Below are 26,267 nucleotides of genomic sequence, written 5' to 3' on the forward strand. Positions count from 1 at the left end.
TTTGATTGATTTTTGGGAGAAAAAGTTCAAAGAGCTTTTTTGTTTGTAATTGTCCGAATTTATAGAAAAAAATATACTGCGAAAGTGTCAACTTTTAAGGATCCTACTCGAATTCGATTCCAACTCTGGTCATCAAAAATTTCACAGAGCTTTCGTACAACGTCGACCAATACCCCCTAAGTTTTAGTAGTAGGCTACAGGTAAATTTAACAAATATAAAAAAAACGAGAATATCGAAAAATTAAGTAAATTTAAGGAAACGTATTTGATGTCAAAAACAAGAAGTTTTTCACGGAGAATCGGCCACATATCCTATCAGACGGGGTGCACTACAACTACCCCCGCCCTGTACAAGGAGCCCTGCTGCTTCGAGCGTGTGTGTTTGTGTGTTACACGAACACTATGAAAACGTCTACCCATATGTGTATGGGAGACCCGCCGACGTCTCTCTCTATATAGATATACGTACAACAGCTGCGAGAAAGAGAGCCGTGTACGTATAGCAGCCCTTAAAAAGGGAGAGACGCAGCTCGGAGTGCACACGCACGGAGTTGGTGCTTCGCTGTACAGTAACTTTATACGCGCTGTCTGCTCTCCTGCATTTTTATTATTTCGTTGCCCCGGGTTATTTTGTGACAGAGTGTCGATACAAAAAAGGGCTACAACGATCTTATCGTGGTGTCGTTTGGATCATCAGCCGATTCTCCAAGTAGCAGCAGTAGTCAGCAAAACACCAGTCATCGCATACATACATATGTACGTGAAAAAGGGGGAGAAGAAATTTAAAGGGCTGCACTGCTGCGCAGTTTGTTGACGTCTCTACGCGGCTGCTGCTGCTGCTACCCCCTCGTCGCGCAGCAGCAGCTCTCTCTCGGGTGTTTGTGTGTATATGCGCAGTGGCGACTTGCTGCACAGAGCACTGCCGTCCGTAGTAAGCGGTAGCGCGTAAATGGACCGATGATGCCGTCGTATATACCATCCACATAGTATACACATATCTATCGTCTACGCCGTTGCGATAATAATACAACGAGACGGTACATGTTACGCGTTAATGTCCAACCTTCGCGGACGTTGAAGCATAAAGTGAACACCAACGAGCTGATTTGGGATAATTGCCTCGTGCGTGTGTGCGCGAGTTAAACATCATCGTCGTCGTCGACGTCGTCTAGGATGGTGTTATCTATACGTATACCGCAGTGGTGGCTCTTATACGTGTAATTCCGAGCACTTAATGGCGGACCTTCGACGACGACGTAGACGCGTGTAAGCTCCTCGAGCTGTTTGTCGCGTTACGTTGCATAATGCGTCGTTTTTTTTCTCTCTTACGTTCCGCCTGAGTGGATAGAACAATAATAATCGTTATTATTATTATTATTATTGTCGTAACACGCGCAGCAGTGGAAAAGTCTCGAGTGACCAAGGCATGTGCTGATTACCCACCGCGCTCTGAGACTTTTGCGATTTTGTTTTTCCTTTTTGTATTTTTCTCGACGAGCATTATAAACTATTATCACTTAAGTGTTTGTGTGCAGTTCGCAGCCAATTTTTCCCGACGATAATAATGCGTCGTCGGCGGGGAAAAACAATGGATTCATCATCGATAAGTACGTGAGGCGGAAAAACCTTCGCGGAGGATCATCAAGTGCAGCACAGGCCACACCTCGCGAGTGCAGCATAGGCCAATCGGCCATTGTAAATGGAACGTGTACGGCAACGATAATTATAATTTCTGTGTGCAGTGACTTATTAAAAAACCAACAATTGCGTTATACTTAAATGACAATCGCCATCGGACTGGCGGCCACGCGCCTATATGGATGCAGTCGAGCGTTCGAAGCTGTGCGCGCGCGAGCTTGCAGAACGTAAACAAAAACATCTCGTCGTCTCCGAGCGGCGGTGTGCATCATAGAAATAGTCTGCGGAGAATCGCGCGACGACGTGTATATACACCATAAACTGCTTGTATCTCACGCTACGTACAATATAATACGCGCATGTATCGTGTATTGTATTAGGGGGGTCACGCCAAGCCCACGTGCACAGAGCGGCGATTGCGGCGGCGTAATACGGCGGCGGCTCTGTGTGCGAAAGAGAATTGCCTAAACTCGCACGAGCACGAGCCAACAGCAAGCACACGGGTCAAAGAGTTAAATTTGTCCTCGCGGTTGCGACAAAGCGTGCGAATGTGTGTGTTCTTATAATATATATCGCGCTATTCGGTAGACAAAGTTTATCGTTCGTCGTCGTTACTATATAGTCGGGGCGTCGCTTTGCTCGATTTGGCGCAGACGACAGCTCGAGAATTTAGAAACTGCATCTCCACCCTATAGCATATATTATTAAAACGTGTCTGTGTTCGCGTGTGTATGTGCACGATTGCGTTGCACTACTGCACAACGTCGTAGTCGTCGTCGACGTAGTTCTTTTGCAAGCGTCTGCTACAGTGTGTGTTTATACGCGTTATATATAAAACGGGTCCGTATATATAACGAACGGTGACAGCTCGCAGACAGACACTTTTGTTATTGTCGTCGTCGTCGTGTGCCGGCGCATATACAGTGTACCGGTGTACACTGTACAGTACTACTAAGGGAGGCTCTTTGTACGCCGGCGCGAGAGACGCGGGCTAAATTCGAGAGACGGAGTTGGTTGATAAACGCGAGCTTTGAGCGCGCGACTCTCTCGTAACGCGTGGACGAAAAGCTCGCGTGCAGTGTGTGTTGCAAAAAAGCTTATTTTGGAGCGAGATTCCGAGTACGAGACCGAGTGTAGCATCGATCAAGTTCACCACCCCAGGCTGCTGCTGCTGCGATCAACGGGGCTGCAGCAACATTAAACGACGGAGAGGACCGCCGCTGTTGCATCGCAATAATAGCGCAAGTACGCACATATTTGACATTTTATCTCAACTATACATTATACCGCAGCTTTTATTGCCATTCGGACCAGACGGATTATGGTCTACCGTTCGGCTATTAATTTTGAAAGCTTGCAAAATGAAAGCTTTCCATTCGGGGATTTCTCCACATTAAAATCATGAAAATAGCCCCCGCGGACGCGACACTCGATAATTCACGCGGTGTAATGACACTCGCGCTTCATCGACGACGACGTATATTAAGGTAACCGCATTGACTTTTGCAATTTTATCGTAATACACGCGCTCGAGCCTTGCGGTTCGTCGTCGCAGGAATATCATATGTGTGTGTGCAGCTATATAATGATATGTAATAGCGAATTTTTTCTTCTTTTTTTTCTTTTTTTCTATGAAAATCGAAACTACAATGATTGCGTAGGGAAATTGATTCGCTCAATTTTACATTATTATACCTGCCAGTCGGCGAGGTTGACGTGTACCTATCAGCCGCGTCGACGCGCGGCCTAAGCCGTTCGAATCGATTTTACTTTACCTCCCTTGTAGACTACACGTGGAGCTTTTTATTCGATTACGTAATGTCGAATTGTGTATATGATACGTGGTGAACTTTATTAAAAAACTTGCAGCTTAAAGCGTGTACCTATACGTAATGTAACGTATACGCTCGGAGAGACGCATAAATATATGAATGAAATTCGATGGAAAAACGATTAGCCTCGTTTATTTTTCCTTCTACCCTCCAAAAAAAATATTGTTATAGTTTCGAGCGAAAAGACGACTCTTGAATGACGACTCTTTTCTGGCAAACGCGCGTAAGCTCCCTGCACTTAATGCGCAAATATTTCTCGCTCATGCTCTCTCGACTGCACACGTGCTCGTTTTGATATTTATACACAGATTTTTTAAAAATCGTATCAACACGACGAGCGTCTCTTGTACGTGCCGCTAACGAAGTTAGCCCGAAATTTCTCTCGGTATAATGTTTATTAATTTTATAACCACGTGCTCGGGGAGAATATTTAATAATTATATTCGAGACTTTCCGCGAACAAAGAGCAGCGGAGCGCGAGCCAAGTTTAGCTGCTCCGCCGTTCATAATTTTCATTTTAATGAATCGCGCGCGCCTTATCCAGACCGGCCCGCGCGCCGCGATTATTACAACACAATTCCATTTGGTCGCGCGCAGCAAAGAGCGTCGCGCTGCACTTTCGCAGTTAGAGTTAGTAGCCTGCAGTGTAGTGCCCGATAAGATAAGATATAGAGAGGCAGTTTTAAGTACCTTTGATATCCTGTCGTGGCTCATAAATCGATTAACGCCGCATTTGTTTTTTTCTTGCGAGACGTCGTTTCCTATCCTCTATATATATATAGGCATTTTCGCGTAGGTATATAATAATGGTGAACGTGTGTTAGCGCATCGGTTGGCAATTTTACAATAAACGTCGCAATAATCAACTGCGTCTAGTGCGCGGCACACAGGATTGCATCGAATGAGTAATGGTTATGCACTTTTATCGAAGGTGTATATTTTCTTCGTCCTACGCGCACCAATTTCATTCATCGAATCTATCTCTTAAACGCATCTGCTTGGCCTACACACTTCTGTATATATTTTCAAGCGCGCCCCATAATACAAACTCAACCTTCTTTTTTTTCTCTCTCACTTTTTTTCTTTTTTATTTCGACTTGACGCCGGCGCCAAGCGGCAATTAAAACAACATTATAACACCGAGATACACACGCAGCAGTCAGCACAATCGGAGATGAGCAGCTATACTCTCGAGCGTATTTTCAAGGAAGCGCGGCACGAGAGATCGACCGACGCAGACGCGTATACGGCAGCGATTTCGCAACGCCGGAGCTTTACCGAGAATATCTCGCTTTTTTATCATCGCCCGACGTTATAATGCGCGAGCGCGTAAAATACCCGCATAATCATCGTGATGCCTTGCAATAATATCATTATCTTTAGACGAATTTTTATTTCTATCCCTTTTCTTTCGTGGGTGAATTCGAACTTTGTGCATATATTCGCGTTCATTCAACGTTTATAAAAACCGTATCGAAAGTTCAGTATGTAATATACGCGTTATCGAATCTATATACGAATGAATCACCGACTGCCAGCGGCTGAAAGAAAAAGAAAATCGTTTTTAAAAAAAGGAAACGAGATCGTGTGCGGTATATTATATATATATCATATACTTACGTATCGTATATAATGCGTGTGTGTATGCAACGTCGCGCAAAACTGCACTTTGCGCAGAAAGTAAGTCATATATATGTGTGTACGTTATATCCGATTGCTGAAATAGGAAACGGCATAAGTAGTAGTATTTCGAGCGCAGAGAGCTTTTGCATCGATTTATAATATTGCGCGCACACACACACATGTGCTGCAATTGTGAAATACGAGGTTCAATGAAATCGGTATAATATATCGTTCGTCGTCGTCGTCGAGCGGTTGATGCCGATTGAAAATTCATGTCGTAATTGAGTTCGCGCGCAGTTTTGTATATTTTATTACACTTACATTATAATATATTATTCAGATAAATAATAGCGATGGACTACTTATTTGTGACTCGGTGTAAGATATATGGAGAAAATTCAAATTTTCCACGTTTTTGTTATGAGGCCGCGCGCGAGGCATCGTGTCCTCGACTATAAATGTACATGTAACATTGCAACACGCACACACATCAGAGCTGCGTCCGGAAGTCACGCGGGCGCAACTCGAAAAACAATACGAAGGGAGAGAGAGAGAGTGTGAAGTACCGTCGAAGCCCGAGAGAAAGAATATTATTATACACAATCGTCGTTGCATGACGCATTCGTTTGCGCGGGCGGACGAGCGGACGACTTCCTGTCCTACCTACACAAAGAGCGACGCGCGCGAAAGAGTACGCAACGAGCAGCTCTTATACTTGTGTATATATACGACAGGCAGCTCGACTCAGCTCCTAGTTCAACGGCGCGCGGCTTTCATTAATGCGCGAGGCTTGTTTCACCCTTTCGCTTCTTCTTCTTCTTTTTTAGTACTTGGCAATTCTCTGATAGTGATACTCAAGAGGAGAGAGAACTCGCTCGCGTCTTCAATTCATAGTACCTACTATATAGCTACATAGTTGTGTAGTACACACCTTTATTCACGCTCTTTTTCCTTTCAAACTTGGACGCGTGTACTGTATTACCTTCCAGAGACGACGACGTCGCGGCTGCATGAACTCGAGGGGGGCCTTGTATACGATATATACGACGTGTGTAGTATAGCATCCCACGCGCGTGAACTCCGAGTCGCGAGTTGAAGCTGTGAAATCTTTGAATGAAACGCAGACGACGACTACGGCGAGTCGAGTGTGTACGACGTCTTCTTCGAAACAATGGGAGACCTCTGTACGAGTTTTACGGTGACGAACTTTCATTAAAAAAATGAAAATAAATAAGCGAGTAAGAGTAAAAAGTTACCCAACTCTTCCCTGCTGTTATCTATATTATAACAATAATTCTTCGTCTGTCATGCGAGAGAGCTTTTATGCACGTACATCAACGCGAAACGAGGAGCGAATCTATCGTCCAATATTCCATCCATATAGCTCGAATACGTGATTTATCGCTCCCAGTATAAAAGCACCGATTTTATAACTGCACCCAAGCTCATACCGATCTCTCTCGCGCCCACGCGGTACATAGAAGCTTATAGAAAGGTAAATGCCAGAGAGCAATTGCGCACAACACCTACGTATATATAATACCGTCGACTCTTTAAAACGCTTCCCGCGATCGACGATTTCGTCGCGCGTATATATAGGAACGTTTCGCTTGCGTTTTCGGCAGCGGTATATAAGAGCAGCAGCGCTGCGGAGCACTTTTGTGTCACCGAGCAGGCACGTATATCGTTCTCTGCACTCTAATTCTCGGAATAAAACGTTTATAGGCTTATATATACGCTATATATACGTGCCAGACGACGCGTTTAATATTTCGTTCGGCGTTGTATACGTATATAACAACATATCAGTCGCCGACGTCGTGGTGTGTATACGTCGCACACGTCGTCGGTGCATCGTTACAATTGTTTTTTATTTTAAATTCGACACTTCCTTACTCGCGCTCTCGACTACTCGGTAGGATATAATTTTTTTGAAATTCGCGCGCTAAGATTCCTAAAAAAAACAAAAAAGCTCTCGCGTTTTAGAAGAGTCTCTCACGCTCGAGCTTTCGATTTACCCAGAAAAAAATACGTCTACGACCACATAATTTTCGCTCGCGTTCGAAACTGCGGCGAATGAGAATTCTTGGTGTTGGCGTCTCATTCGACGCGAAGTTAATTAACCCACATGCGCGTGGGAAGCTTTTTTTTTTGCAACGACGTTGCCAAGAGACGCGTCGTTCGTCGAATCGTACTAAATTTCACAAATTCCGCTGACAAGCTCGCGTCGACGTATACGAGAAGACGCGTATACTCACAGCGGTATAATAAAGTTCTAGGATTCGCCAGAGCTTACTCGTAATACACGTAGAAACTAAATTAATCGCAAGAGTTAGTACTTTCGATTTGCCAACGTCGCAGCGCAGCTTTTTCGGAATCGCGATGAAGTGAACTGCATCAATAGCCAGAATCGCGTTGCCGATAAAGCAGATTTCTACGACTCGACGACCACCATATCGCCGCCATCGGTAGTAATAAAATAAAGTTTCCAAAAACTGAACACCACCACCATGCACCGCCAGCATAAATATTCCATTGTTACGAGTAAACGAGCAGCAGCAGCTGCCAAGGCGTCGACGTAAAGCCGACGATCGTGAATTCTTCATTGGATTCTCGCGAACTACTCGAGGCGGCTCTCTGTATATCGCCATCGTAATATACACTTTTTTAAAAGGGCCCCCACGTTCAACAACACAAAGCTCCATAATATACGCGATGTGTGTGTTTGCGAACACCCATAGGCAGCGAAATTGCTGCGCGGGATTAACCCAAGTCTCTATTTTATATATTATGGGGAACTCGATGGATAATCATCCTCCTCGTCAGTCGCTGAGTGAGATCATCCCTTTCTCGGTACCATACCGTACATATACTATATTTTATTACAGAGCTCGGAGTACCGACTCCGATATATCGCTTAAAAACAAACGCGATATAATATAATGGCGCGAGCTGCTCCACTCGGTTCTTTGAGCGAGGCTCAACGTCAAATCGGTCGTCGTCGTCGTCGGGCCGATAAAACATTCCAACGTCTCTCTCGGCGTATTATATATTTACATACTTTTCTCCCTCTGCTTCTTTCACTCGGCTCTCCGAGTCTTATACATATATACCTCCTTCGCGACGCGCTGCAGCCACACGGAGTGTGTTGGCTTGGGTTTATAAGAACATCGCGCATACCATGCCGTGAGCGCGTGCAAACATGTGCACTGTTGCCAGCTCGCCGCCGGACTGAAGTGAACGCTTATAAACGTATACACATACACAGACACACAGAGCGCGAGTTAGGCCGCGAGTTGCTGCTGCTGCCGATTGGATGTATGTATAAGCGTTTAAAAGAAGGCAATTGTGAAAGTTGAAAGAGAGAAACTCGCGGTTATGTATAGAGCCTGAATGGAAAGAGCGAGAGACCTCTACTCCGAGATGTATGTGTATGTGTATGGGTACTCTATTCTTGCATGTATCGGTATAGAGATGAATCTGCTCCGGAGAGAGACGTTTCTATAATAGGAGCATTACGCGGACCTTAGGTATATTTGCTATAATATGAATGAATAATATCGAGAGATGACGATATTTTTGACGTTGATGATCGCTTCGGACTTTTGGCATCAAGTATATACCCGCATCTGCTGTTCCTTGTTGTATCGATCCAAATTTTCAAAAACATTCCAACGTCCATTGAGCACACTTCGATCGCGATTTATTATTATTACTTTTCCTTTTCGTGTCGTAAGAAGAATTAGAATCGCGCTCGCGCGCGGGGGGCTTTCTATCTTGGAAATTCCAGCGCGCATAGTTATTATTTCTTAATAAACGAGTACAGTAGTAGTCGCGATCGACTCGGTGGCGCCGAGGAATTGTTTCTTTTTTTTGTTATTATTAGAAAAACGTTAGTGTCTCCCCCCCCTCGTCATCGCCATCATCATCATCGCCAAGGAAATTATGTAAATTCGATAAATAGCAGCAGCAGTATCTATATATCTTCATAAAGCGCATAAAGGATCGAATCTATCTGCGTGCATTATAACGGGGGGTAACAACCGCCGCTCGCGGCAGAAAAGAAAAGTGCATATTTTCTATCTCTTATGGCGCTCGCGCGCGGCGCGCTTAGGAATGTTCATTATATACACGGCATCGATTCGCGCAACCGCCAAGCCAAGCGCCAAGAGATGGATGGAAAGGTTAATCGAGGTTGAAGAGCTGTGCTAGTCGAGGTTCTTTTCTCCTCTGTAGATAGAGAAAGAGACTGGCTCGAGAGTATTACTAAGCGCCTCGCTCGATCTTTGCTGCTGCTGCTGCAACAGAGAGAACTCGATCGGCTAATAATCGGATTGCAATTGTACACAATTATGCTGTAGCTGCTGCTGTGTATAACGTGAACTGTAGCAGCAGCAGCGTCGCGGAGAATGGAATGCAGGTGTTGATTATTCATTGCGTTAAAAATAAGAAATAACCTTTTTTTCTCTTTCCTAATCTCTCTCTCTAGCTCTTTCTTAGCTATGTTCCATGCTGCTGTGTTAATATTACACAGCGCTCTCGAGCGCACATTCGAAACGATTTTATAATAATCACGCGCTCTCTGTGTGCTTTAAATTGCACGCTACGATCGCGCTGCACGATGTATATCATTATAAACATCGAGCTCTCTCTCTCTCTCGCTTCAATCTGTATCCGGGCGCGCGTTTTTCAACTTCCGACGGAAATGCGGTTCTCTCTCTCTCTCTCTATTAAACTTTTCTGCACGATAGATATTGATTGCGGATGTGTCTGTATACACATAACTGCTGCTGCTGCTGCTGTGGTTCTTTTTTCTGTGCTGCAAAAACGTGTCGTCTTCGTTGTCGTTGGAAATTTCCTCGTTTCGCGCCGTTGACCGCGTCCATTTGGTGCGCGAGCGAGTCGATCGCGAGCTGTCCCCCCGAAAAATCGGTTGCCTTTCAGAAACAACGAAGAAGCTCCAAATTCGCTCGCTCTTTTCTCTTCGACGATTTTTGTCCATTTATGCACCTAAATTTATATATATCAGCACTTAGCCGCAGTCGCGGAGCCGCTCGCGGGCATTATTTTTCATTGCAGCAGCTCAGTGAATAATCAACTCCGAACGCGGCGGCGCTCGGCCAGCAGCCGCGCGTGATTCACCCAAAATCACCTTGACACACGCGCGCGCACGCGTTATATTAACGACTCCTTTTTTTTAACAGCGTTTAAAAAGGAGAAAAGAGACAAAACGAATATCTCGTATTTACGCACGAAATTCACCCGCGCGCACGATGATGATCGTTTGGTTTTGCATATTTGGTCTTGGCCGCGAGAATGGGAGAAAAGATGTGCGGTGCGGACTACTCGTGCGTTTGAATTTCGTGGCAGCTGGAGTCCGTGGTTAAATATAATATAAATAATAATAAAACAACAGAAAAAAGCTGCTGCCTCGAGATCGAGTCTGCGCGCGTGGAGCTTTTTCGTGAATCATTCATCGGATCGGAGCACGAGAGTATAAGTGTATATAAGGCATTTAAATGTATACACGGCTTCGCTCATGCAGAATCGTCATCGAACTGCAACGAATATATGCGATCTTTCTTTACGCGTTCGCGTATATACTTCTATATACAGTATATACTTCTATACCCGCGAGAAAAGAGAGAGAGAGAGATTAGAATTTTCATTCACACGCGCAGCGCCGCGGCGAGAATACTTATACGTATGAGAAATCGGCAAGCGCGCGAATAGTTGTGGTTCTCGTGTACTAGTATATATACAGTGTGGCTATGGAAAAACGGCGCGAACGGATTAAAGCCTGCTCTCCGCGGCCTCTCGCTCGTTTCGCAGCAGCAGAGCCATGTATTATACGGGCTCGCTACATTCTCATGAAGCACATTTTCTCAGGCTCTTTCGCGCGCTCTCTTATACACATATACTGCATCTATCTCTCTCTTTTCTCGCGGTTCTCTGTATCGTGTGCTCTGCACACAGACTGCATCAGCAGAGGCCGAGATAAAGACACACACACACATGAGAGTAAGAGAGAGAGAGAGAGCCTGAGATAACCCGCAAGTCGTGCTCCGCGATACATACGTGCCTCGGTACAGTGTATAATACACAACACACAAAGTCTCGTTTGCTCTCACACTCATGGTTCGTGTGTTCATGTGAGTACGCGTATATATAGTACTCGCGGGGCCGCCATTACACGCGGCCGAGGCAATGGTGCAAAAGAAGCACACACACGCAGAGAGAACTGCACACGTAAAGGCACGTGAAAGAGAAAGAGCTTCGCGTGAACGGGCTCTCCTACCACCACCGCTGCTGCTATACGGGGTTTTACTCTTGTACGTTCTGTTGTAGCAGCAGCAGTAGTAGTAGTATAAAAGTTTGCATTCCGGAAAGAGAGGAGAGGAATGGAATCTCGTCGCTCCAGCTCGGCCTCTACATATATATAATGCAGCAATACGGAGAAGGCCCGCAGACTGTATATAGCTGGCCCTGCGGTACGGAGGAGAGGGAGCGACGAGAGCATTATATATATCTGTGTGTACAACCGATTGCACACGGCCCTGCGTACTTTTGCTCAAAGGCTTCGCGTGTATTATTGCACTTTTGGATCACGACGACGTTGATGACGATGATGATGATGATACCGATGATGACGGTGGTAATGGCACGGAGTGAATGCAGCAGGCATGCCTATGTATATACTATATACATGCTGCAACACCCGACCAGCGCGAGAAACAAAATAAAGAGTAATATAATATTGCGCGAAGGAATGCGGGTACGTAGTATACACTACTTGCCTCTCGCTCGCTCGCTCGTTCGCTCCAACTTTTCTTCTTCTTATTATTTTATTACTCGTGTGCGCTGCGTTGCCCTTCGTTGTGCGTTTATTTTGCTCTTTGATGATCTCGGCTCGAGCGATGGATGCGTGTTGCGTTCTGTTGTATATACGCGTCACGATCGATCGATCGCCGATCGATGGGAAAATTCATAAAGCGTGTATGGGTTTTATGCATTCCTGAGGTTTACGCGCGAATGAGAACAGAGAGATCCTAATGGGAATATATTACGTAAAAATATCCGCGTATATACAATATGTAGTTATACGTTACGTATCGACGATATAATATTAATATCGAACTGGGTTTGCTCTCTGTTCGATTTTTGCACTCGTTACATGTATGTAATAATAATCGCATTGACGAGACTTATCTCTTTTATTATATGCATTCTCAACCTGTTACTGTACAATTGTGACAATCGTAGCCGCGCGATAGATACATTTATCAATTGTTTTCCTTATCGTCGTCTCTCGCAGCAATCGACATTAGTCGACCCCGTGGAAAAGTTTTTTCGAACGAATTACCTCTCGGCCGCACAGCGCGCACACGTTGTACACGAGGATCTCTCATTTAAATTTGAATCTTAAATCGTTCGCGCGCGCGCGAATAATTGGCGCGCTCGGCGTGTATCGTTGAATGAAAATATATAAACAGAGCGCGCGCGCCTCCGAGGTATAGAGAGCCGTCGTATATAATAATAAAAAGAGCCTCGGCCGACTCCGAATTTTTCGACAGCCTTGTAAAAAATGTTATGTGTAATACAGTTTGAGCCGCGTTTCGCAACTCGACCGTATATATTTATTATATATAGATAGATGGTCGGTAAAGCAGCTCTTCGAACGTAATGTTATGTTATAGACATATACAGGAGGATACTTTCGAATTTCGAGTTTACAAACATCCCGTTTGATGTACGTTCGATTTGTAAACATACACACACTGTACATACGCGTATTACGCAAATCAGTGCTCGATCTTTTCGTGGGATGAACAGGTGCCATATACGAAATAATTGAGCAACGACTCATCGTCGTCGGGGACGATCTTCTTCTTAGAAATCATCGGGCGTTCGATATCGCGTGCACGAGGAAGATATCGATTAATTTGTAATCGGTAGCTGCATATATCAAAACGATAATTATCATATCGCTCGTCTCTCGAGACAACCGACTTTTCAGCGACTTTAATACGAATATAATATAATATCGTATAAATTTTAAAATTCAGGACGCCGTACAGTATATATTTCGAGAACGAAACGATGCACGAAATTCATGCACCGCACATGCAAGGCTGCTACGCTCGTTACATTAGACAAAGCCGTGTATGCAGCGCTGCTCGTACACACACACAGACAGACACACGCGATATTTGCACTGTGTGCGCTGCAAGTATACGGCATGGAATTCGTCGACCTCTCCAAAACGAAGTAGTAAAAGCCTGCCTGACTGCAGCCACAGCACAGCCATGGTATATATATCCAAGAGAAAGACGACGAGAGAACGAGGGAGTCTCGTAAGCTTGGCCGGCTTTACAATGTGTGTTGTAGTACACTATATACCCAAGTGGGGGTCTCTCTCTCTCCGGAGACAAGGACGGCCGTTCTCTTCACGATATTCGCAAAGCAGCGGCACTATATACTATATGTTTCCCACGAAAATGTATACGTATATAAGGCTTATTTACCATTTAAGGGATTGAAAATATTAGAGGCGAATTTGGAAAAATTGTTGAAAATGAGGAAATCGATGGAGTTACTAATGTAAAAGTTGTATAGGGTAAAATTACAGTTGAAGGTTTATACCGAGTATTAGAGTAAAAATACGTGGACCAACATTACATCGTACCCGAATATATGTCATAATTGTATTTTGAAAAGAAGATAGACTCTTCAACAATTAAAGAGCGTTTCCTAACCCCTACCACATACCAAGTTCAGCCGCACTGCAGCTATATACGCTTTTCACTCTCTCGGTCGGTAGTCTCCTCTACTCTGGCTGAAGCGGGGCGGCGAGAACGCGCCGCCGCGGCCGCTGCCCGACTACTGCTTTTCTGAGGACTGAGAACGAATATTGGCAACATGGCACAGCCGCGGCAGCAGCAGCATTGGCTCGACTCGGCTTGGCAACGTTGAGGTCGCTCCGCGCAGTGAGCGAGCGAAAGCCCCGTATCGTATCGTACGCTGTGACTGGCTGGCTGGCTGGCTTGTTGTGTGTGCTGCGAGCAAAAAAGCCAGCTGCGTGGAGCGGAGCGCTGCGAGAATCTCTCGACTCCGCGCGACGGACTTTTCAGACGGGGACGCGCTCGTCCACCGAACACGCCACACATATACAGAGAGCTCTGCTATACTACTACCTAATCTCTCTTCTTTTGGCTGACTCTGTGTGTGACTGTGTTGTCGTCGTGTGTATAGTGTATAGTAGTACGAATATAGCGCGCCGTGTGTGTGTTGTCTCGTATCTTTTCTACTAACGCAGCACAGCTCTTGGCGCTCCTATTCGGCACACGCGCGTAACGTTATTTTCCCGTCGAGGAGAAGAAGTCGCTGTCGGAGCCGCCGCCGCCTGACTTTTATCATCATTGAGAATTTTTAATAGAACACGCGCCGCCAGCCAGCAGCAGCAGTGTGTAAACCGACGAGAAAGAGAGAAGCAAATGTCTACCGCGGTCGTATCGAACGTCGTGAAACTCAACGACGAATCGAAGCTGGAAAACAGAGAAAATACGATCATGAAGAATTTATAAAAGTGCAACATAAAGTTAACGAGGAAAGTCGGAAAGAGTGCATCGCGACTGGCGCAGTGTGTTTATATCTCTCTCACTTCTCTACACTAAATTCAACGATTATCCTCGAAGCCGTCACTCCGAGAGCCTGTTTTGTTTTTTTGTTTACGTTTGGTTTTTGTTTTTACTTTGCTACTTCTGTGCGTGCGTTGAAAACAAGTGCAAAAGTTGGTTGGAGTACAAAAGCAAAATTTATGAAAGGCTCCGCAAAAAGTTGTCCGCTGTTGGTTCGTTGAAGTTCAATTGTTTTTTTTTTGCGAAGCTGTTGCGCTAAAAGGCTGAAAGGCTGTCGCCTACAAGAAGAAAGTCGCGCAAGCATCGCGCCGACTGGGAAGCTTTGTACACGAGAGCCAGGCAGCAGCAGCAGCTAAATCGTACCAACGATCAACGGCAGCGTCGAAGCTCGACGCCCACGACCATGACGACTACCATGTTGATTGTACGTATTTTCGTATGTTCTTTCACGATGATGATGACGATGAATGAGATTCTCTCTGCGAGAATTTTAATAACGAAACAAAATGAAATGATATCGTTAAAAAAAAAATAAGAACAGAGACTATTATCAGCGCTCAACGTACATGTAATAATCGCGTGCGCAAACAACATTGCCTGATTCTCGAGCGTTTGCGCGTTGCGCGCTGCCGCTGCTCCGAATTTTTTTTTTTTTTTTTTCATACGCGCGCTAAAAAGTCTCGAGTCATTGTTTTTCAAATTTTCCTCGTTCCGCAGCGACGATTGCCTTGTGTACAATAACGATGGCCCCGAATATGCCTCGATTATTTCGCGAATTTTTAACGTTGTTGTTTGTGTAACGCAAGCCCGTATATACACACAAGCGCCGTAAGCATTGATTTACAACCATTGGGCAGCAGCAGCACCTACCATGCTATATACGTAGGAAAAGCAATATGGGCAACTCATGGCGTTTCTCTTCTGGCGTTGTCTGCGTGTGTGTGTGTGTCTGTGTGTGTGCTTTACACGGCCGTGTGTATATACGCTACGAGGCCCCTCCACATTCGCGCACATCTGTCTGTGTGTGTACTCCAACTATCTCTCTCTACCCGTATTATATATAACATGTAACGAAAGAACGCGAAGGCAACGTACAGCAAAGTCGGGTTTTCTCTTGCGCGCTCTCTTTTTTCGGGCGCGTGCAGCGTTAAAGGGGCTTCGCTCGTCATAGTATACGCTCGCGTGATATTCCATGACCATAACACAATGCGTGTTCTCTCTCGCTCGCTCTCTAGCGCCATGGCACATTTTCCCTTGTTATTGTATTGCAACGACGATGGCCTCTGCTGCGTGGGTAAAATTCACCGCCATACTTTATAATGTGCTCTGGAAATTTTCGCTCTCTGCAGTTTGTCATCGCCCTTCGTGTAATGGCGTATAATATCGCGTGCGCAAGTCGCTATAAACGAGAGAAAAAAATATTATATATAGAGTAAAAGGCAAAAGAAAGAAACGAAACGTTGATCGATCGAGCGAGCCAAGAGCAATAAAAAAAAACTTTCGATGGACGCGCGCGAATCATCGCGGGAAATACGGCGCCCTGCATCATATACACAGCGGCAGATGTGTTTTTCCGAGATAGTTTGTTGATTTTGAGCTGCGATAGATGTATAAAGAAGTAAGATATAGAGGAAGCATTAGAGCGAGCAGCGACGCGTGCAGCAGCTCCGTTAATAAAACTCGAAATTTATTTTCGATATGTTTTCCTGCGCGAAAATAGCGCAAATTGTATAGCACTTCCTCGCTCTCGAAATGCGCGTTTTTCGTGAATCATTGCAAAAATTTTGCATCAACAAGACAGCACAAACGACGCGATGACTCTCGCGATTCTCTTTTCGCTGAGTCGCGACCGTGTCTCTCTCTCTGTCTTTAGTTATTTTTTTTTATTTTGCAAGTATTTATATCGGTTGTATGTACGCAGGATTTTTTTTTTTTTAACAACAAGAAACGAACTGTTTGACCGAGCCGTGTACTCATTATACTTTTATTCGATGCACACGCGATGGCTCCCGAAAGAGCGGATGTTTAGTTACGTGCAAATATATAAGTAAAGCAGCAGCGGCCCTCGCACACAATAATACGTACGCTTTGTGAGCTGCTGCTGCACGCGCAGCTTGCGAGCACACACACACACACACATACACACACGCTTGATAAACAGACCGTGCACAGCTGCACGTTCGCATTGTACGTACGCGTACGTAAAACTTCAAAATGTATATCCTATTTCGCGCGCCGAGAGGGGGCTGCTGGAAAATACAAAAATTTTGCCGAATAAAAATGTCTATTTCGTAATTTTTGCGATGCATCGCGGCGCGTTTGTTGCTATCTTCTTTCGGCCTGAAGCACGACGTTCATTGTGCGTTGTTTTTCGATAAAATTTTACCGATAACGCGCGCTCGCGAACTCCGGCGTAGGCGGATAGAGAAGCGCCCGTGTGTGTGTATATATTCAACCAGATAAAATCCCATTGATGATAACGGCAACTTTTCCCCACAACAAAGTCGGCTCTTTGCTCGACAATTTCTTTATTATTTTTTTTTTCATCGAAGAGTTGGCAGTAGCGTTTATGAACATTTCTAAAGAGCTTCGGCTACGCCCACATGTATTATATGTATACACACGAGCGTGGAATTTCGCCCATGCTGCCGCACATATATACGTATAGGATGTGTATTCCCAAAAGCGCCCGATAATAACAACACACACACACACACACGGAGCGGCGCGCGTGTCAAGAAAACAGGCTTGGCCAGATGTGTGTGTGTACGAGTATAGTGGGACTTGGAAAAAAAGGGAGACCCGTTTTGTAGCTCCGAAAAAATGTGCGGCGCGTGCTACTGCTGACTTTCGAGAAAAAAAATAACAGACCCATACTCTCTCTCGCTATGCCGCGGGCCCGAATTATATATATAGTAAAAAATATCGTTCCCCAAAAACGAAACCGACAAAACGCGAGAAGAAGACGGCCCGCTGGTGCTCTACGGAGTAAATACGCGACTATAACTCGCTGCCCGCGTATACATTTGTGTAGATATATCCTATATAGACTCAATGAATGCTCGTGTTCTCTGCGGCGCGCAAGAGTAAACGTCCTTGCCGCGTTTTCGAACGTCGAGGTCGTCGCCTACACAGACAGACGCATTCGCACACTTGCGATATGCGCGAGTCCGTGTGTGTGTGTGTGTGTGTGTGTTTTCTCAAGTAGTTTTTTCTCTCGCTCTCCGCGGCGTTAATAAAAATTTCTCGCGCTTTGTTGCTCCTCGCATATTATTATTTATAATAAAGTCCGATAGAGGCGAATGCTCTGTATACAACGTTGTATAGGATATGTGCACGGAGCGTTGTAAACGTATGCGCGCACGCCAGGATAAGGGCAAACGCCATAACAGCTCTTGCGGCAATTACGCAGATATGCATATGCGCAAGCACAAATCATCGACTGCGTGTATAGGGGAGACTAATTAGAATATTCCTGATTTGCCCCCTCCCCTCTCGTTTGCCGTAAGGAGCTTATGTATTATGTACAAACTCGTTTTATTAAAAGTATAACAAAGTGATTCGAGGGTCTCTTCGATGACTCCTCTCCGCGACGTACAAATAAACGTATGCGCGCGGAACAATACACAATCGGAGGTTTTTTTTTTTAATATTTTTTTATTCTTATTTTTTCTTATTGTTCCGAAGCTCGAGAAAGACATTTGTTTATACAGTCGTCGTATTATATTGAGCAAGGCCCCGCGAAGATTGTGTCATACTCGAGCGCGCTCGAGCCGCTCGAGCTCATTGCCGCAGTTATAGTTACGGAGCGAAAAAAGGCAATGTAGGATTTTTGCGCTCGTTCGAATACGGCTTCGTGCGAATGTATGATATATATACATTATACCGATGCGGAGAACGCAGCTGGCGAAGAGACGACGAAGCTCGTGGCCCACTTTATAAATCGTACTTTATACGCGTTTATCTTTTATAAATAATAATACAAATGAAATAATAAAGGAATCGGTATGGAAAAAGCTGTGCTGATCGCGTGACACGGTCGCGTCGCGCGCGAGTCTATTACAATATTATATTCTTTTTATCATAGCTCGCTCCGAAAGGCGGTCATCGCGGGTTCGAAGACCTCGCAGTTCTTCTTCGCCTCGTCGTCGTCGTCGTCGCGCGCCGATGGAGCAACCTTTTTATCGTGGTACGCTCATCGCGCTCGCGGCGGCGGTGGTGGTGGCGTGGGCGCACGCGATATAAACAATACTGTTTATTACCTTTTGTTTTATGATTTTTCCTCTCTCTCTCTCCTTCCTTTTTTTTTCTCGTTCGTTGTAAAAAAAAGATAACGCACGTGACTTTCACGAGTCGTTTGTATATCATATACGTATAATAATATAACGAGAGAAAACAATAAATGCATCGATCGATTGAGTAAAAAGGCATGACTCGACTCGGCGTTGTGTGTACGTACGTGTCCGTTATATATGTCATCGTCGGCTTAATTACTCATGCTAATTAGAACACTAACTAGTGCTGCACGTCTATATCACTTTTCTCGAAATTACACACACACATAGACAATAATAATCGGAAATAACTATCGTACTTATTCAGAACAACGAGCGATGCACATTGCTTTTATCTTTGAAACTCTGTACTGAGATTGTGATATCATACCGCGATTCAAACGGGCGCGCGCGAAACCTACATTGCCTACATTGCCGACGATCGACGCGCGTAACGCGGTAAAATCTGCTCAACCGTGCAACTTTAACATCGTATGTACTCACGCGATAAACATTAAATATAGTTTAAAATTTTTCCTGTATTCTGCAACGACACCTAATCTTTTATCGAATTACCCTCGCGGCCGCGCGATTACATCACTGCGGCACTATTTTGCTTGCGAATCGTGTGCGCGTAACGAGAGTCGACACGTTCGCGGCACGTAACAAACGCATTATACAAACGAGCAGAAAATTTTCCAAAAAGTTATCCGCAGACGCGATCCGACGTCGAAAAGAAAAAAAAAATCGTTCTTCGAATCGAACGCGATGACGTATCGTCGTATATCAGTAGTCAATACACTTCGAGTCCCGCTTGGGTTTTTTCGCATTAGCACGTGCGCGCGCGCGAGTATTTTTATTATTACGCGTATTATGTATGGGCCATATTATAGTGTCGGCGGCGTCAAAGCACTCGCGCACGTTTTTACTTATGCTACCGAAATATATAAAAATCTCTCATTTGACAGAAGAGCACGCGCGGACACACGCAGTGTTTGTAAACAGAGACGGACAGACGAGAAAGGGAGTACAGAAGGTGGAGGAGGGGGGAGAGAGAAAGCGCGCCTACAATTATTACACACACGCGCATTTTGTGACATGTATCAGGAATTATTGCGCCGAGACAACGGCGCTTCCGCTCGCACCAATTCATGTATAATATATCTATAGATTTTATTATATATAGGCGCCTGGCGCTATGGGCGCGCGCCGCACCCGATGATGCAAGGAGAAATCAAAGGCGCGGCGACGGCGCTTGCATATCGAGAGGGGGCGCCCGAGTTCGGGGAAAAAAATGAAAAAAAAAAGGACGAAATGAAATGAAATAAAATAAAGAGGCTGCGTTAAAAGGACCACCCACGAGTAGGCAAGAAATTTTTCGCCAACGGGACGCGTCGCCTTGGTCTTTTTTTTCTCCCTATATACACGATGTATATAACAGTACATATACCGAGAAAAACTGTGTTACATTACGTTGTTTACCGAACGGCCGTGTGTCTATTTTTCTGAATATCTTCGAGAGGTATGCGCGCGCGTGCATGCAGTAGCTGGTTTACATAACGAAGCGAAACGAATTGCAATTACACGCGCACGGACGAAGGCGATGCATACCAGCCGCCCCGACTCTTCTCTTCTTATCAAATGCCACGCAACTGTCGCATCGCGCTGCGATTTATTTATTTTTTTTCATTATTATCTCCGTTAAAAATTCCACGCGGCGCGCATACTTTTACTCGAACGAGATTTTGCAGGCAGCAGCGGCAGCATTAATCGCGCATTCCTTTTCGATGATGTCCCATCCGCGCGCACGTGCCGGCATTAATAAGTTCCAGATTTCGTACTATTGTAAACGTCGCTGTCATTTCAATAACAATACGTAATTCGCGCGAAATAAATGGACAACGTGACTTTCAGCTGTTTCGGTCTATTATTGAATCGTTCGTTCGTTCGCTTTTTTTATACTCGTTAAATCGCGCTCAAGGATATACGTCGTTAATTTTTTTCTCCTCGTGTTTATATATATAAAGATCGCAGGCACGTAACGACGAAGCGCAATTTTTATACGCACACAATGATGAACATTGTACAAAATCAGGCAGCGACATTACGTAAAAATAAAATTGTTCTCTCTCGACGGCGATTAAAAAATCGATTAAAAATAGAACCACTGAGAGCACGAGCGAGCAGAGTACTATTATTTCGCTCTCTGTCTCTATATACGTCGCATTAAACCAAAAACGTCGCTGCTCTTCGTCGCATCATCGTGCGATCATCCTCATCATCGACTGATTTACATTCTGCAGTGGGCGGAAGCTTTATAATATGTATGAGGGAGGACCATATACATACACCTCGAGTCACGCGCGCATAATAATCATAATTCATATATGGGCGAGTGCGCGGGCTTGGAAATTCGCTCACGCATCGACACGCGCAGCAGCAGCACAGAGCCTGTGTCCCACATTTCCATTTAAAGACAAATAGGATAAAAAATAATTATAATATATCAAGGTATTACGTATTGCGCGACATCATCGTCGCTGTCGTTGTTGTATAACAATAATACTTTTGAAAAAAAAAAAAAAAAAAAAACATACACACACGCGCGCTTCTTGCCTGCTGCTCGCTTGTGCTTGCAAATAATAGGTGTCCCCCTCCGCGAGATTTCGCACGCGCTAAAATACATAATAGGCACACACGAGTGTCTAGGCGCAGCAGCACGGCAGCTCTAAATGTGTGTGTGTGTGTGTGTGTGTGTGTGTGTGTGTGTGTTTGTGTGTACATTATAGCGTACATCGGGAGTATTATTGCGTTTGCGGCACAGCTGCCGCATTATATGTACAACATCGTTGACGGCGACGGCGGCCGCGGCGGCTACGACGACGCTTCGGCGGCATCGCTGCACACAACACGGCCAGCGCAGTTCTCTATTACCTCTAGTATTCGCCTTCCATGATATACGTATGTGTGTGTATTAATATATAGAGCATCAACGCGCGAACACGTACATTCGAACGATAGGGAGAAGAAGACAGTCGCGTGTGTACCACTCGCTCGCATTTGTTTACAATTCTCGACTGGAAAATTTTTGGCCGAGGGTTAAATTCATCGCTCGACACGACGTGTGCGCGTGTATAAGAGAAGAAAACTGGATGTGTCTGCTGCTGCCGTTCGATGTGTGTATATAAATACATTCGATCCGTCGAGTTTTAGTTTTAAAATCAAAGGCGGTTGCGTTGCTTTGCGTGTGTGTGTGTCTATGTGAATTTGTTCGTTCCGACGAAAACAAATTTTTTTGTGCGACATCGACTCGTTGAATTCTTTTATCCGGCTCTCTTATCTTAATCACCGTCTATCGGTGTAATTGCAATCAAGTTTTCGTTTAATGTCAGTCGTAAGTGTTGTCCTAGTTTCTGCTAGTAATATTTTTTTTTCGCGTCGCATTCGCCGCAGAGCTCATTTGGATACTCGAGCCGCGCGCGATATTCGCTTTTGACGTAATGTGTCTAGTGAGTCATATGACATTGTTAAAGAAGAAAAAAAAAACAATTTGTTTAAATTGCGCTTTGACTAATGCTAGATATTCGCTGATTATATAAGGCGAGCAAGGTGTGGCTGTAGGCTTCAATTTCATCCTGTGGAATTGAATTTAAAATAGCATAATGCAGTCATGTTTGTTTATAGATCACAGCGTTAGGCATTTAAGATTTTAATGTTTGAAACAAGCACTTACGTGCAATAAAAGCTAGTGCGTTGATGAAGTTTTTGATTCTATTTGACAAATTTTTACATTCCTTAATGATTAAATGGTTTTACTCTGAACATTTAGTTAGCATAAAGTTACACGATATATAACAAAATAAAAAGATTGTAATCAACTGTTTACTCAATGTTTTTCCTTTTTATGATTGCAGAGTAACACACTCAGTCATAGAATGGCTGGAATGTTGGATCAGAGGGGCAATCCTTTCCTGTCTGATTACAAATTCAAGCAAAACTTGACACCCAGAGCACCGACTCCTCCACAACTTGAAGAAAATGAAGTAGACGATGCTGGCAATATGGACTTCAGGTAAATTATACACAAATAATCAAAAATAAAATGAAAAAATTTTCAATTTTGATCATTTAATTAACGGTTTTCATTTATGTTTGCAGGTTCGAAGAAGTGAGATTACAGAGCTATGAAAACTGGCCAAGTCCATACGTCAGACCATCGGATCTTGCTGCAGCTGGTTTCTACTACACAAAAGAAATCGACAGAGTACGTTGTTTTGAATGCTCAACTGAAGTTTGTCGCTGGGAGGATGGCGATGATCCTATGGTGGAGCATCAACGATGGGGAGGTCGATGTCGTTTCATCAGAAAATTGCCTTGTGGCAATGTACCTCTTGGAGCCGATGCAAGCATGATTCCAGCTCGACCATCTCGAAGCTGGGATGTCTGTGGACCTTACAGACTGGACTATCGACACAGTGCAGAGGCTGATACTCATGGCTCGTCTAGTGGACCCACCAGCACCAGCACGCAATTGCCAAGCGCTGCAAGATTAGGATGTCTTGGAATTGGTATTGCAAAACGACCGGATTTTCCGGATTACGCAAGCTACGAAGCGAGATTACAGACGTTTGCCGATTGGCCGACTTCCATTGCGCAAACCAAAGAACAGCTCGCTGATGCTGGCTTTTTCTACACTGGCACTGGTGACCAAACGACTTGTTATCATTGCGGTGGTGGACTGAAGAACTGGGAACCTCAAGATGATCCATGGGTACAGCACGCCAAATGGTTCTCTACGTGTTTCTACGTAAGACTGGTCAAAGGTCAAGAATTCATCAACAGCGTCACCGGAAAACACATTCCACCGCTTTCGGAAGAGGTAAAATTTATTCGACAAAATTGTTTCGATTAATCGTCCATTGAAAGAACTTATTTTTAAACAATTATATTGCTCGTTTAGGAGACAATGAAACTAAATCTACCTAGTTGCATAAAAAAAGTTGAGTGCCTATCGACTCAAAAATGTGAAAGCAAAGAGGAAACCCAACAGCCGGCCCAGACGCAACTTCAGCCAAGCGCCGCAGAACCAGCAACCGCAACAGCTGCAGCTGCCGAAAGTGCAGCGGGCCCGAGCACTAACGAAGTTGAGCCGCAAGCCCCGACACCCGCGCCACGCAGTAGTAGTACTACTGCTACGACGACGACGACGGAGATGCAAACCGAAACTCAAGCCGTGCCAAGCTCGAATCAGTCGCAGCAATCTGCTTTGGCGCAGCAAGCTCAAAAGGCCAACAACGAGAAAAAGTCGATAGACGACGCTCGCGTCTGTAAAATTTGTTATAACGAGGAGTTGGGCGTCGTTTTTCTCCCTTGCGGACACATGGTCGCGTGTGTCAAGTGTGCCCCGGGCATGACGACGTGCGCCGTATGCCGCGAGACTGTAACTATGACAGTGCGCGCTTTCTTCTCTTAGTGTTTAGGCGAATGAAAATCTCGCGGTAAATGCATGCGAGTCGCGGTGAAAAGACTTCGAGGCTGGGCTTGAGAGTTGAAAAGCCCGATGATGCAAAATGAAGAAACATGACATGACTCATGCGTTTCATCCATCTGACGCGTAATCTGCAAACACAAATGCGATTGCGACCCTTGTAAATTTAACGATCAATGGTTTCTCCTTTTCATTATTATTTTTTTAATTACAACAATAAAAGGTGCCATGTAAATGAAGATCTACAAGTGTTTATCATAATTGTGCGTAATAGTGCGCAGTTTTCATCTTGTTTTTCATAAAAAATTTAAAACAAAATTATACTTGGATTTGTGTTTGTAGATAATTATTAATTACCATGAGTGTAAAATGATTGATTGTAATTATAATATGCGTGCAGGTGTATGTTTTGCAATCGGCGCATAGAGTCTAGTCATGCTCAGTATTATATATTTTATGTGATTTCGAAAAAAAAAGTTGAAAACAATTTAACATTATAACTGTTATTGAACAATTATAAATGAAAGTTTCGGGTGAACAATTTTAAATTCTATGTCGACTTTAAATTTTAAGTCGATCTGAAAAAAAGCTTTCAGAACCATGTAACATCAACATATGTTTGATTGAGTCTTTCAATGAATCAGAAAAATCCAAGACTGGATGAATTTTCTGTTAAGGTGAAATTAAGCAGTCTTCTTTAAAAAAAAGCAGTTATTTAATTTCTAAGGCCAAATCATTTTTTAAACATGTTTGTTATATCATTTTGTTTATTATTAAACAACTCATGTATTAAATTCTTATAAAACATCTGTTTTATAACTCTGAAAAAGCAGAATAATTGATAGTACGATTTTCAACACAATTTAGAAATGATACAATTTTTAGAAGTACCATTCTTAATTTGGTTACAAGTACTTTTTAATAGATGCCAAAACTACGGTAAAAGTAACATTTTTAAACATTTTCCTATTGCTTTTACTGATACTTGCAGTAACATTTACAGGAAATGAGACGAAAAACTGTTAATGCACTGGCTTTAGTACATTCTGAAATTGAAACAACTAGATTGATTATTTCCAAAATTAAGAGCTCGTTCATTCTCATCATATAAAAAGAAGCATTTAATATAATTAAATTTATAATTATGAATAAAATGTACAAAACTGGAAAGCTATAGACATGCAATTTACAAAATGATGGTATACGAATTATGGAAAAATATTTATTTTCATTCTATGCGTTGAACGAATGACTTTTTTCAAAGCTACTACGCTTAAAAAATGCATCTCTATAGTTTTCTCCATACAATTAACAGTTGTATTAAAATATTTTGCATGTAATAAAGTAAAGTTTAATGTTAGTTAGGTTTTATCATTTTCGAATGGTTTTTCAGTAAAAATTTGTAAAAATTATTCAAACAATTAACGTTTTTGTTTATGGTCTTTAGATACTGTTTGATAGACTTTATTGTAATTGTAGCTTCGCGGGATTAATAATGAAGCAGGAAAATTAAACAAAATGTATCATAAATGAAGAATAGGTTTATGCATTTAAGATCATTGAGCCATTAGTTTCAAAAAAGGTACATACATATACTTCTATCACTATCATATTTCAGAATCATAAAAAAATTCATACAGTGTAAATACCAATATTAGTTTATATATTATATATTAGATAGTTTGTAAATAAGGAATTCTCAAATAAATCGATTGAAAGTGAAATGGTTGTCATTATTAAATAAAAAACCTTACTCAGTTCATTAAAACTCGAA

At 43.6% G+C, this 26,267-nt stretch overlaps 1 protein-coding gene across 5 annotated transcripts; it reads left to right on the plus strand.

Moving 5' to 3' along the window:
- Positions 1-1,853: 1,853 nt before the first annotated feature.
- LOC106653762 (death-associated inhibitor of apoptosis 1-like) lies at positions 1,854-26,217 on the plus strand. 5 transcript variants are annotated; one of them, XM_014373319.2, is made up of 4 exons: positions 1,854-2,883; positions 22,920-23,077; positions 23,164-23,884; positions 23,966-26,217. In XM_014373319.2, the coding sequence occupies exons 2-4, from the start codon at positions 22,941-22,943 to the stop codon at positions 24,476-24,478; spliced, it is 1,371 nt and encodes a 456-aa protein (XP_014228805.1). In that variant the 5' UTR covers positions 1,854-2,883; positions 22,920-22,940; the 3' UTR covers positions 24,479-26,217. The 5 variants fall into 5 exon arrangements, with proteins under 5 accessions (XP_014228805.1, XP_014228801.1, XP_014228804.1 ...); XM_014373315.2 differs by lacking the exon at positions 1,854-2,883 and adding an exon at positions 14,105-15,155; XM_014373318.2 differs by lacking the exon at positions 1,854-2,883 and adding an exon at positions 21,864-21,966.
- The last annotated feature ends 50 nt before the right edge of the window (positions 26,218-26,267 follow it).

This window comes from Trichogramma pretiosum, unplaced genomic scaffold, assembly GCF_000599845.2.
Source record: "Trichogramma pretiosum strain Unisexual culture from Peru unplaced genomic scaffold, Tpre_2.0 scaffold21, whole genome shotgun sequence".
Taxonomy (NCBI): domain Eukaryota; kingdom Metazoa; phylum Arthropoda; class Insecta; order Hymenoptera; family Trichogrammatidae; genus Trichogramma; species Trichogramma pretiosum.